The 14,165-nt window shown below is 42.7% G+C and overlaps 1 protein-coding gene across 1 annotated transcript in view; it reads left to right on the top strand.

The window, feature by feature from the left end:
* LOC121196816 (ryanodine receptor 3-like) overlaps nucleotides 1-14,165 on the top strand; it is a 71,822-nt gene that overhangs the window by 23,262 nt on the left and 34,395 nt on the right. The window contains 15 exon segments of the mRNA XM_041059950.1: nucleotides 240-323; nucleotides 615-774; nucleotides 2,052-2,199; nucleotides 2,511-2,713; nucleotides 2,914-3,088; nucleotides 3,510-3,718; nucleotides 3,808-3,996; nucleotides 4,455-4,669; nucleotides 4,810-4,975; nucleotides 5,805-5,891; nucleotides 6,045-6,271; nucleotides 6,491-7,298; nucleotides 7,722-7,922; nucleotides 9,977-10,079; nucleotides 10,674-10,805. Of these exon segments, the coding sequence (XP_040915884.1) occupies nucleotides 240-323; nucleotides 615-774; nucleotides 2,052-2,199; nucleotides 2,511-2,713; nucleotides 2,914-3,088; nucleotides 3,510-3,718; nucleotides 3,808-3,996; nucleotides 4,455-4,669; nucleotides 4,810-4,975; nucleotides 5,805-5,891; nucleotides 6,045-6,271; nucleotides 6,491-7,298; nucleotides 7,722-7,922; nucleotides 9,977-10,079; nucleotides 10,674-10,805 (3,107 nt within the window).

Raw genomic sequence — 14,165 nt, 5'->3', positions numbered from 1 at the left:
TTGTCCTCTCACAAGGTGTGAGGAAAATTTGTCAAAAGCTCTTCACACCCAGTGCATTCCTCTGGGTATTCTTTGGCCTTTTTCTCCTGGCAGATTCCGACATGCGCAATTTAACCCATCACTTCTCTGTTTGAATACTCCCAACCCCTCTGTTTCCTCTGTTGTATATACATAAATCGAAAGTAATGTCAAAGTTGGGATTAAGCACACTCTGAACTGTACATTGTTTTCCCCCACAGGACCCTGCTGGCATTGGGCTGTCGTGTAGTTCAGGTGAATCCAAATGCTGAGGACTCCCTCAAAAAGATAAAACTCCCGAAGAAGTAAGAGTGTATTCTTATATGTACTGTTTAAATTTCATCAGAAAGCCCATTTCTTATCTAAATGTAGCTAAACATACAATACACCAGGATGTTTACAGTAGGGCTTTTCAAAATGTGCGTAAACTCAGTCAGTGATTATGGGAAAATGTCCAGCATATACTATATACTATGCTATATCATATACTATGTGTAGATTCATATCATGATGTGGATAAACTTGTCCTGTCGGACTGACCCTTTATTACAGCCATAACTGAGGGAAAATGTGTGTGTGTTTTTTTTTTCCTGTAGCTACATGATGTCCAATGGATATAAGCCATCCCCTCTGGACCTGTCTGACATAAAACTGACTCCAGGTCAGGAGCTGCTGGTGGACAAACTGGCAGAGAACGCACACAATGTGTGGGCTAAGGACCGTATCAAGCAGGGATGGACCTACGGCATTCAGCAGGTATGTTGGTCTATTTATGTACTATATGTTGGGACCAAAACAATTCTCTTTGTTAAAAAAAATCTCACTCGACAAAGCTCCCAAGATGCTCATTAAGAAACAATCCTACTTTCTTAATATATAAAGAAAAAGAGACAAAGTTTCTATCCTTACTTCTGTCTCCAGCTTTGCTACTGTCTTTTTAAAGTACATAGTTTCTCCCTTATGGTTCATTAATTTGCCTCCCACACAGTCTATACCTTACCAGTGCACGTCAGACAGTTTGTTTAGTCTGACATTTCCTAGCTAGAAGTCATTATTCCATACACAGCAAGATATTCAGCAGTAAAGGGCAACAAGACACAGAACATATTGTACAGAACATACTGGATACAGCGTGTCCCTCCTCATCTGTTGACCACACAAATGCTAAAACTGTATTGTAGAATCACTCCTGGTACATTAGGTGAGTAAAGGCTTATCCATTTTCCCTATTTTAGAAATAGTGTGGAGGAAAAAAAGGGTATTTTTTATTTGAATGCCTGTCCCTGAATCCAAGAGAGAGCTCAGAGAAAAGTGAAAATAATTTATAATGTAGTAAATAATGTTTGTGTAAACTGGTCATTTTTAAATTGCCCTTTCTGTTAAACTTTAACCAGTAAAGCTGAGGTTACACACACCAAGATGCACATGTGAGTTGGCACAGTTAAACACTTTGGCATCTATCCAAAAAGAAATCTTAAGGCAATGTACTTACATTATAGTTTATGTTAACACTCGATTTGACTTTTTAACTGTCATTATATTTACAAATTAAACTTTATTGACATTGCATTACCTTCGTGAAACACTGAACAGCTGATGTTTGTCCGTGTCCTCTTCACGGTTTGTAGATCAAGGGTCGCAGATGACAACATTAGACCACAACAGTTGACCAGCACTTTGGAAAAATGCCAGAAGGTTTTCAGTTAAGCCCTGTAGTAATGGGAAAGCTGTAATGCCACACTAAACAAAACAGCCTGCAATCTTAATAAGCAAAGCAGGATTTCAAATTAACTGCTGGTAGTTTTCATATGATATCTCCATGTTTTCTCCTTGGCCCAGTGGCAATAAATGGCCAATTAGCTTCTCAATTACTGGGATTGACAGCACAGTTGTAGCAAACACAACAGTTGTACGGCCGAGGCAGCTCCCTTGAGCCGGCCTACAATTGATGAAATCGGCAGGGATAGTTGGGGGGTGGGGTGGGGGTGCGTTTGATGCATAAAATTTTCTCGGACTGCCTCCTCTCCCCGCAGGATCTGAAGAGTAAGCGCAACCCTCGTCTGGTTCCCTACGTTCTGCTGGATGAGCGCACCAAGAAGTCGAACAGGGACAGCCTGCGGGAGGCTATCCGCACTCTGATTGGCTATGGATACAACATTGAGCCCTCGGACCAGGAGGGAGGTGAGTTTGAGTCGTGGATGTGTGCCTATCAAAACGCACAGACCTTCAAATTACACAGTACATAAAATTAGATAAAATGCTTGTTATTAAGAATGGGGTAAAATGTTATTCCCTGACAAGTGTGACTTCATTTTCCAGTCCAGATAAAGGATTCTGCCTCCCAACCTCCTCAACCAGGCTACAGTGAAAAAGAATATAAAGCAATTCAATTACTGTCCACCCAGTGTTTGCAGTCAGTGGTTCCATTTTTTGTTTCCTTATTTTTTGGAAGGTATTCTCAATCTGACATTGTGGCTGTTCTTTCCAACAAGGTCAAGTGGTTGAGCGGCTCAGCATCGACAAGATCCGCTTCTTCAGAGTAGAGAGGACGTACTCGGTGAAGACAGGGAAATGGTACTTTGAATTTGAGGCTGTGACGGGAGGAGACATGAGAGTGGGCTGGGCCAGACCTGGATGTAAGCCAGATGTGGAACTTGGCACAGATGAGCTCGCTTTCGTCTTTGATGGATACAGGGTAAGCTATATCCAAACTTACCTAAAAAATGTCTCAGTATCCATTTACATTGCATTGTGCTGTACAACACTTCAGTCAAAATGTTCTCAGAACGCTCAGGAACCTCATTAAATAAATGAGTGGAACCCAGTGGGCAACCTTTATGGTCTATATGGTATAATCTATCTATGATTGTCTTATGTGTGCTTTTATGTACATAGGGCCATTGTCTGAACATGGGCAGCCGATTGTTCGGGCGGTGCTGGCACGCTGGGGACGTGGTGGGCTGTATGATCAACATGGAGGACAAGTCCATGATCTTCACTCTTAATGGAGAGATCCTCATCACCACCAAGGGCTCTGAACTCTGCTTCACCGACTTTGAAACTGAGGATGGTGAGAAAGTGTGTGTGTGTGTGTAACTGTGGATACAATGTGTGCGGTTACAGAGCCAGTTATAGAAGCTGAAGGTCAGGAAGTGTTTGCCGAATAAGGCGATTGAGGAAAGAGTTGTTGGTCGTGTGTCCTCAGCCTCCTCCACTCATACTTTTAATAAAGCCTTCACATGCAGAGCAGGGAGCATTAACCTGGAACAACCATGCTGGGGATATAAATGAAAAATAAGTGGCTCCCTGTAATGAAATCACCCTTATTTAATGTGACACTTGTAAATTGCCTTTTTGCAAAAGCTGGATTTGGACCCCCCTCGCCCCCCACCCCCCCCGCGGTGTGTGTTCTTAGAGGGTTTTTATTCTCTCTCTCTCTCTGCTCTTCCTTTACTTCCTCACCCCTTCACTTCCTCTTGCTCTCCTCTCAGGCTTCATTCCAGTGTGCAGTCTCGGGCTTGCTCAGGTGGGTCGTATGAATCTGGGGAAAGATGCTAGTACCTTCAAGTACTACACCATGTGCGGCCTTCAGGAGGGGTTTGAACCCTACGCTGTCAACATGAACAGAGAGGTCACCATGTGGTTCAGCAAGCGCCTGCCTACTTTTGTCAACGTGCCGAAGGACCACAACCACATCGCAGTAAGAACAAGAGAAGAGAAATATTTCATTTTTAACAGTGATGAAATTGGTGATTGGATGAATACAAAGACTTTCTTAACTCTTGTCAGGTAACCAGGATTGACGGCACCATCGACAGTCCCCCGTGTCTTAAAGTGACCCACAGGACGTTTGGCACCCAGAACAGTAACGCTGACATGGTGTTTTGTCGTCTCAGCATGCCTGTAGAGTTCCACTCCTTCTTCAAGTCCAATCCAGTTATAGACATGAACGGAGTGCATGAGGAAGACACCCTTAAAGTCAAACACAGGTGCTCACCTCCCCAAAACCATGAAGCCATATAGCAAGCAACTCTGTGGTTTGTTGCTGTGTCAATGTGTTTGAAATAATCTTTATGTGGTCAAAGGTGTTTTTTTTTGTTTTTTTTTTTTTAAATAATTTATTTAAACATTACTCAACCAATCAGATAAGAAGATCAAAACTCTTAAACTTAATAGATGCAAAATGAGCCACACCCTCAACAGTCTAAGTTTGTGCAGAACGCTCAATGTATATTTATTAATATCTGTATATCTATAACTAGATGCTCTTGAACAGTCTTGTTTATAATTGATCACTTGCTGATTGTGTTTTCTGATGCCATTTGTTACTTTGTCCTTCAAGGTATCCATTGAGATCTGTGAGGCACAGTGATGAAAGTAGACGAGTGGACTACAGCAGCATCACTATGGTACAGATTCATCTTTTGTTGGTTGAGTACATTTTGGTTGCAACACTTTCAATGTTGTCTGACTGATATTTGTCAATACAGTACTATCATTCGGTGAGGATCTTCGCCGGTCAGGACCCTGCCGGTGTGTGGGTTGGATGGGTTACCCCCGACTACCATTACTATAGCAACAATTTCAACCTCAGCAAAAACAGAACGGTGACTGTTACCCTGGGTGACGAGCGAGGGCGAGTCCACGAGAGGTGAGACCATTTCTGGGAAACTTGTAACACACGTCTTCATTTGTTTGAACGAAATGCAGCATTCTGTGTTTAGCTTTTGTCTTCTCGAACCATAATGTATGAGAACACATGATTAATGACTTATATTTGCACTCTGATAGTGTGAAGAGGAGCAACTGCTACATGGTGTGGGGTGGTGATGTGACCAATGCTACTCATACCTCCAGTCGCAGCAACGTGGACTTGGAAATTGGCTGTTTGATAGACCTGGCCACCGGCCTGGTGACATTCACGGTCAATGGCAAAGAGATATCCACATCCTACCAGGTACTGAATGCATAAAAGAACAAACCAGGCAAAATCTGCCACGTCTGACTAAATTAAGGTTCTAATGTTTAAGAACAATTCATGTGAGTGACCATGTTCTGTAAAACTCTGAGCTACTCTCTGAGAACTCTCTGGAAATACTTTCTGAGAACTCGGAGATATTTCAATACTTTTTCATAGCTTGAATTAATTTCGTTGAGTTTTTAGACTTTTTAACAGTAACAGTCACTTTGTATGAACTTGCAAAATATGCAGTTTTTCTTTCAAGCTTGCTTGTGATCTTGCCACTTCACCATGTACTGTCTACCATCTGTTCATTTTCTCTATAGTTCCATCCACCCATAAGTCATCTCACAGTTACTACCTGTCTAACTGTCCGTCCCCCTCTGCTGTCCATCAATCCATCTGCAGTTTATTCTGTTGACCTTGAGAATAGGTCATCTTCTGTCTTTGCATATTTTCCAAACAGAGCCGCGACGTCTGTATTGTTGAATTTCAGACTCAGTTTCAGTTTTACTCTGTGAACGTAATCTTAAAGAACCTTTCAGGGGGTATAATCTTCTTACGTCCCCCTCACTGAAATTCTGTGAGTCTTCACCCAGTGCTGAGTCATCCCGCCAGCCGACACTCTTGAAAGATCATGGATACACACACACACACACACCGACAACACATATACACACGTTCTAAGTAGTGGGGTTTCATGATGCATCATTAAGCTGCTTTCCCTAAGTCATTGCTCTCTCTCTCGCTCTTGCTCAAGCTTTTGATGTGTGCTTCCTGTTTAGTCTTTTTTTTAATTAACTTCCTTCTCGTCTTTCTGCTTCAGGTGGAACCGAACACCAAACTCTTCCCTGCTGTGTTTGTGCGACCCACCAGCCCGAACCTCTTCCAGTTTGAGCTGGCTAAAATAAAGGTAGAGTCTCCTAATTGTTCCTTTACAACAGACAGAAAAATGTCTTCATACAGCTCAAAATGACTTTTCCAGGTTGTGAAATAATATATCATGTTTATAACACTGAGATTCCATTAATCACTTCATCCATCCATGTTTGTTTGGCCTCTCCAGAATGCCATGCCTCTGTCATCAGCCATCTTTAAGAGTGAACACAAGAACCCGGTGCCACAGTGTCCACCCCGTCTCGATGTCCAGACCATCAATGCGGTGCTGTGGAGCCGCATGCCCAACACCTTTCTGAGGGTGGAAACAGCGAGGGTCAGTGAGAGACATGGCTGGGTGGTCCAGTGTGTGGAGCCCCTGCAGATGTTGGCTGTGCACATACCTGAGGAGAACAGGTACAAACAAGAACACACAAAACGATTCATTTGATCTACAGAAAACTGATAAAAGTAACTCCAGTTTTATACTAACAGTTATCATTATCATTATTGAGTGATTGTGACTTGTGGTTTTCTTTCTGTTTTCTGTCTTACCATCCTGTGTGGTAAATAACACCTGTCAGGTGACTGAATAGGCCAAATCTAACATGAACCCTGTCTACTTTCCTTCTAAAGGTGTGTTGATATCATGGAGCTGTCCGAGCAGGAAGACATGAGGAAGTTCCACTACCACACCCTGAAGCTCTACTGTGCCCTCTGCGCTCTGGGCAACACCCGTGTGGCCCATGTCCTCTGCAGCCACCTAGACCAATCCCAGCTCCTATACACCATCGACAATCAGTACCTGTCAGGCATGTTACGCGAGGGCTTCTACAATGTCCTGATCAGCATCCACCTGGAGACTGCCAAAGAGGCACGACTCATGATGAAAGACGAGTTCATCATCCCCGTCACGGCTGAGACACGCTCCATCCGTCTCTTTTCCGATGCTTCCAAAAAGCACCTCCCGCCAGGGGTGGGGCTTAGCACCTCGCTCAAACCACGGCTCAACTTTGCTCCGCCGTGTTTCATCTGCACCAAACGGGAGCAACATCTGTACAGCCCCCAAATCCCACTGGATGCACTGAAGGAGAAAGCGATTTTAATGCTGACGGAGGCCGTTCAAGGTGGAGGGCACCACATCCGGGATCCGGTGGGAGGATGTGTAGAGTACCAGTTTGTGCCAATCCTGAAGCTCATTAGCACCTTGCTGACTATGGGCGTATTAGGGAGTGAAGATGTTCATAAGATCCTGCTCCTCATTGACCCAAATGTATTCAGAGAGACACACCAAGAGGGCGCCACAGGGGCCATAGACAAAGAAGGACTCACAGGGGCGGAGGAGAAGGCAGTGGAAGCTGGAGAAGAGGAGGTAGCCAAGGAGACTAAACAGCCAATGAAAGGACTGCTGGAGAAGAGGCTGCCTGAGCCTGTGAAACGACAGGTAATAATGAACATGCGTGAACAGATCCAGCGTTACTTTAATGTGTTAAACCTTAATGTGTTAAACCTTAATGTAAACTACTGAAGGTAAATCACCAAAACATGTAAAATCAACATCTTCATCTGCAAGTGCCAGTTCACTCTCTAAAGACTAACACAGCTGCGCTCTCAATCACATGCTCCATAACTGCTGCACTGTAATAGACCCATTCAGAAGTCAGTCAAACATGAAACGGCTCTGTCTTCCTGTTGAACAAATGATCTCTTGGGTAGTAATGTCTCTTTAATAAATGTGATAATGTGATGTCATGAGGCTGTTTGTATGTGTTCCTAACAGACGTGCAACACTTACGTCTAGACGCGCAACACTGATGCAACAGCATCCGTTGCATGTCTCCTCCTTATGTCTGTTCTGTTTCCCCAGATGTGCGAGCTGCTTCACTATTTCTGCGACTGCGAGCTGAAGCACCGTATCGAGGCCATCGTGTCATTTTCCGACAGCTTCGTCTCGAAGCTCCAGTACAACCAGAAGTTCCGCTACAATGAGCTGATGCTGGCCCTAAACATGTCTGCCGCTGTAACGGCAAAGAAGACCAAAGAGTTCAGATCACCTCCTCAAGAACAGGTGAGATGAGGCTATAGTCGCCTCTTTGAGGAATACAAAAATGGGTTAGAAACACTGATTTTTTTTTTTTTGAAGATTTCACTGTACATTTACTATACATTTTTAAAGATGTTTCACCACATCAGAAATCCAACATTTACATTAACTACATTTTTAATGTTATAAATCATATGAAATTTATGTTATATTCTGTTTTCAAACTTATCAAAATGAAAGAACTAAGAAATAAACATCAAAGTCTCCACTTAAGCAAGGAAATGCAAATCAGTACATGGTGCCATGTGTGACATCAAAATGAAGCTTATTTTATTTTTAAACATAACAAACAAAAAAAAATAAAACCAAGCATATTTTGCCATGCTGCAGATGCAGCAAAGCTAATTGGAAAGTTAGGGAGATGTCTAACAAACACAGTCTACAAACTCCCACACGCTGCTGAGAAGAGCTCTAATCATCCAGAACAAGTGAAATCACCTGTGTGGGTGTACCATGAGCGTGCAGGGCCTTTAATTTTTATTCATCGTTTATTTCAAGTTTAATTTATTTGCAAATCACAAAAAAGAAAATCACAGAAAAGTAAATCAGTGTATTAGTTCATATCATATTGATATTACCTGACATACAGTCATATGTGACTTGGGTGGTAGTGGAGAGGGACACATGGTCCTGTAAACGAAATCACTGTGAAGGGATGTCATTCACTCTCTTGTGTGTAATAAGTGTTATGATCAGCCCCTTGCTGACTGCTTTAGAACTCTTTGGACTTCTGTTGAACTCATTATGGACTGTGTTGGACTCTTGTTTTAGTTTCTTTGGTTAGTTCAGCATTTCCTATTTTATTTTGAAGTCCTATTCCTCGTGTATCTATTCCCAATCTACTTCCTGTCTTTGTCCTTTTCCTCACCTTTGTTAATTGCTTGCCCCACCTTAATGTGTATCACCTGTTACCAGTTACCCTCCAGTATATCTAAGTCTTGTTGCTCCTGTTTCTTTGTTAGTTTGTCTGTTGTTCTGCCTGTGTTTGGATGTGGTATGTTCCTGTGGACTTGCCTCTGATATCTATTTGCCCCAAGTAAGAATCCCTGAGTTTTCCTTTGAATTTGTGTTCCTTAGTTTTACTCCTTTGAGGATAATTTTTGGTTGCCTGGGCTGTGTTTCCTGCTCTCGCAGACTTTTTACCATGGGGGCCTTTTGTTCTAGCCTACAACAATAAGAAGCTAATTTTGTAAAAAAAAATTAAATAAAAATCTACTTCTGCTTTTCCAAATTGGGTTGAATATAAGGTAACACCACTTGTTACCTATTTACTGCTCTGCTGTGGCATCTTTTTTTACCCAGACAGTTTAAGGTAGTTTAAGTTGCACCACTGTTCATGTGATCCTGGCAACTCTCACTTCTGCCACGGGAACTTGTTGACGCTCATGTGACATAAAGGTGCAAATCAGCTACAGAGGATAAATGCGAGGAACTGTGCATCATTCAGAACTGATGAGTCTTACAGTAAAGCACACATGAATCTAAAATGACAGACCACAAAGAAAGCCTGCAGGCTCGCTGCTTCAAATGATGCATGTAATTAGATGAATCATTACATAACTTCTGTAATTTTCCTCATACTTGGCTCATTTCTTTCCCTATCCTTAGATTCCATTTTGGATTTGTATTCCATAATTTTGCCTGGAGAATGAGAGCTGGTCCTAGCTCCAAATGTTCCTGAAAGCACTCTCTTTCTGTGTGTATGTGTGTATTGAACAAAGCCTCAAGGGAAATTCATAGTTCTTGTCTGTGGTGTCATTGCTCCAGTGGGGGTGCACACTCAACCGCACGCCCACACACACTCGCATACACAGCATCCCTTTAGGGTCACAGCTGGGGATAGAGTTCGGCGCTTCACAGCTACTTTAATGACTTGTCATGGCGTCCTTCGGTCTGTGACCGCCCACGGAGAGTCAGCCCTTTAAGCTGTTTTTGCTTCCTGTGGGTCCTACAGTGAGATCGCACATGTTCACATTGCTTTTGAAAATAAAGTATGTTCAAATATGTTCATATTTCAGATCAACATGCTGCTGACCTTCAGTATGGGCGAGGACTGTCCGTGTCCAACAGACATCCAGGAGGAACTCTATGATTTTCACAACCAGCTGCAGCTCCACTGTGGTGAGATGCAGATCTTGCAAAAACCTTTATGAGCTGTATTTATTGTTTATGTTTACCATGAAACATACATTGTTGTACTTAACATGATGAACTATTCTCACATTGCTGCAGATATTTAGAGATAGAAAAAGATTTTGTTTTTCAAATGAAAAATATTGAACATACGTAGCAGTTGTGCATTTTTGCTTCTGTTGCCTGAGCTGCCTTTGTGTCAGCATCAGCTGAATTGTACCAGTCCTTGCTCTCAGAAATGCTTTCTTTTTCCCACTGCATCTCTCTCTGTCTCCTGGCAGAGGAGTTATAGTTCAGTGCCTCTCGATGTTTTGATAAATAATTGAACTGCCCAACCCTCCACGGTACTACCAATCCAATGTCAGTTTCAGCCCTGCCGCATAGCGCCGACCTGTCATGGCAACCTTCACATGGAGAACAATAAAAAGTGCCTTGAAATTGCCACGAAATAGGATACTGTACATGTCATACGACGCATCACACACATGACATGACTAACCACACAGGAAGCCAAGCTCGGCAAAGATATTAGCTTTAACATGTTCCATTTATATAGTGTGTCAATTTGTTTGTGTTGTGTAGGAATCCCTATGGAGGAAGACGAGGACGAGCAAGATACATCCATTAAAGGTCGCCTCCTAATGCTGGTGAACAAGATCAAAGGCCAGTCTCACAAAGCAGAGGAGCCCACGGAGAAGGAGCAAGCTGCACCATGTGAGGAATTCACAGTTTTTAATTACAATACTTTATATTTTACAATGCTTATGTACTTTATTACTGATGCTTCATATTCTTCAACCTGGGTAAAAAACTATTTTGTCATTGTCCTGAAGATAACTAAACAGTTAACATTTAATTTCTGCTCCAAATTCATATTCGAGTCAGAAAGCATCAGACCAATCACGGCCATGTGACCATTGCAACATACCGAAACAGCAGCAAGCTGTAAATCTTTGGGAATGGCAAACTCTCTGTTCATAGGCTTTTACCAATGTCCAAAATTTGCCCAGAAAAAGTGTCCTTGAGCAAAACATTGAAGTAGTTGCGCTCTGCTCTTGCACCTGCTTTGACAACATTTGTTTCTTTCCCGTAAAAGTACAAGCTCTGAAGTCAGGTTTTTCATTTATAAAGCAGTACATTTGGCTTGTTTATGGTCTCTTTCACCTCTTTTTCCACGCACTCTCTGCCTCTGTTCCTCACTCAAAAGGAGGGGAGAATTAAAAGCAGCTCTAGTACCCTCAGTCTTGCCTCAATCTGTTTGCCAGTGTCATGTGGACTGAGTCACCGGGTGGCAGTCATTTCCATTTCAATTTCTTTTCAATTTCATTATGGTAATACGGTGCCAGGAGGAGAAGAGGCTCCAGAGTGAGGATCTTCCATCAGCTGCTCTGGGAGACGAGAGAGGAGAGAAAAAAACATTGGTGATATAACCAAATCCTTCACCTGATTATGGGCATAGACACACATGTACATGTACGGGGAAAACTACACAATCATGAGTGCGTACACACTTGAAACAAAAACCATTTCAATCACAGCGCACAATAACCGAGGTGCCATCACAGTATAAATGTGAAACAAGTTGTATCTATTTTTCTATCTCAAGTACCACTCTGTGTAAGGGAGCACCAATCAAGTTGCTGATTGCAAATTATCACTTAACTGGTAAAAAAACAAAAAACAAAACAAGAAACACTTCTGTTGGTAGAAAGTAGAAAAGCAGTGTTATTTGAAACTGCTGCTCGCAGTTGGCTGTTTTGAGTTTTATTTATTAGCTTGTGTCTCCATTTATGGCAGCAATTTTTCTCTTATATATGACCTTTCCTGAGAATTACACCGTTCGGATGATAAAACCAGACACATATGTCTGCCTTTTATTGCTTAGATAGAGACTAACTAACGTGAAACAGGCTATTTCATTGCTTCTGAAAACCCTTGTGAGAAATCTTGCCACTGCCACACCATCCCTGTCAATTCTTGAAAGCGATGCTGGAAACAAGAAGTGGGCAAATTGCAGACGGATAAATTTTGGCCTGAAATATCAATCTCTCCACTGGGATTTGATGTGACCCTGATGTGGAGCATATAAGACTACTGCACCGATTTCCAAGGAGCAGGGCAGGATGAAAATAGAGGAGTGTGTGTTTTATCCTTAAAAGAGCGCTTCGGGTGGTGGTGTTGGTCGTCTCTGCAGGCTGATTGATGAGAGGACTGGTCTGTGGTGGCAGCTGCAGTTGAGGAGCATCACTCCTACTTTTGTAAGAGCTTGAGGTGTCAGGAAAGCGCGGGAAGGGAATGGATGAATGGAGTGGGTCCCTGTTTTGTTTCTAACACACACGGGCGACACGCCTGCATGCATGCAAGCATGTGGTGCCACTGGCGTCATGCTGTTCACCTGGTCGACAATTGGTTGCGGTTCCACCAGTGAAGAAGAAAAAGACGGAAGACAAATATGAAAATTAAACAATGCATGATGAAAAGCTTTACTTTGTTTGGAAATGGATGTGTTTTCTTTGTAGGCACAATATGGGAGAAGCGTATGTGACAGTTGGTGTGCATTCTGAAAACCAAAAATAAAATCTTATATAAGAAGAGGATTTGCCAGGAGGATGGCTGGAGTGAAGAAGACGTGATATATTCTGAGCTGTTACTCCAGCTATAACTTCTCCTCCTCCTGTCACATCATCTGGCTCAGTGAGACCCTGAAGACACAGAATGCGCCGTCGTCTTTGCCATTATTTCACAGGAATGAAGTAAAAGGAGGGCAGAAGTCATTTTCCTCATCTGATGAATGGTTTATCCAGCAGAAGCATTTAATGCTCAGACATGATGACTTGCCTTGAAGAAATCTGTGGGTGTGTGTGTGTGAGAGAGAGAGAGCATGGGGATTGCTTATGGACTCTCAAACCATAAAAACTGCTGGCTTCTATCAGTGTAACTCTAGACAGGTCAGATTTGTTTGTTGAGGACGTAGCGAGGGGAAAGAGCTGGAGGGGTGTATTCAAGACAGGCAAAACAGACAGAGGGGGGACGAGCGGGTGCGTTTGATGGCGTGACAGAGTGAGAGTCAGGTGTTGTGAAGCATGTTGGCTGAGGGGAAGAAATGTCGCTTCTCATTTTGGAGCAAGCTGGTGCTTCTGCCCTTTCTCTGACACCCACGCAACTCTCGGCGGCAGGATCGGTTACCGCTGACTGTGACATTCCGCTTGTTCCCCACCCATTGCACAAAACACGCACATACACACGCACGCTTACATTGATTGACAACCTGGTTTCAAACTGTCTTTGGAAAGCCCACAGATCCAATCAACCAAACAGACGCGGAGGCCTTAAAAACACAATCACCTAATTGCAATACTTTTAAGGAAATCAATTGTGTGTAAATTGCTCCATCTTTTATGGTTCTGAGTTGTTTAATTGATGTCTTTCTGTCCTTTGTGTTTTCGTGGCCCATGGATACACAAATATACTTGCGCACCCTCACTCACACAACCTATTGATCCAGCTTTAATGAAGCCTTAAGGGTAACCTACATACGAGCTGTCCAAACGAATGTCTCCGCTTGACCGCACAGAAGCAGAAAGTCTTACTTTACAAAACTATAAATACACCGTCCACTTCCGCTCTCTTATTCTTTACAGGCTTCCTTTTCCCTCCACCGAAAAATGGCACGAATGAGCTCGGAAACTGTGTTTTCTTCTCCACAGAATGGAAGAAAATAACTCATTCACTGCTGAAACACAGATGATTAACTCTCCTTTAAAAGCTGAGGCTTGTAGAGGTGGCTGACACACGCCTACACTTCTATTTGCTTGACTGAAACCACATGAAACTCTTTGAATGAGCTGTTTGTCTTGTTTTTTTTTTTTTAAGTGCTTGAGTATTATCTGTAAAAAAAAAAATTTAGATGGGAGTGCAGGCAAGTAGAGGCACTTTTAACATCCGTCTAATAGAGCTTTGTGTTTGGGTGCGTGTGATAATGTGTGCCTAGATTTGCATGTGAGCTTAAGGAAGACGTGCCTTAAGGAGGATTTCTGTGTCTTGGTGTGACCTCAGTTAATGGAAGGAAGGTTT

This window comes from Toxotes jaculatrix, chromosome 17, assembly GCF_017976425.1.
Source record: "Toxotes jaculatrix isolate fToxJac2 chromosome 17, fToxJac2.pri, whole genome shotgun sequence".
Lineage (NCBI taxonomy): Eukaryota > Metazoa > Chordata > Actinopteri > Toxotidae > Toxotes > Toxotes jaculatrix.
This window is presented reverse-complemented; position numbering and strand designations above follow the sequence as displayed.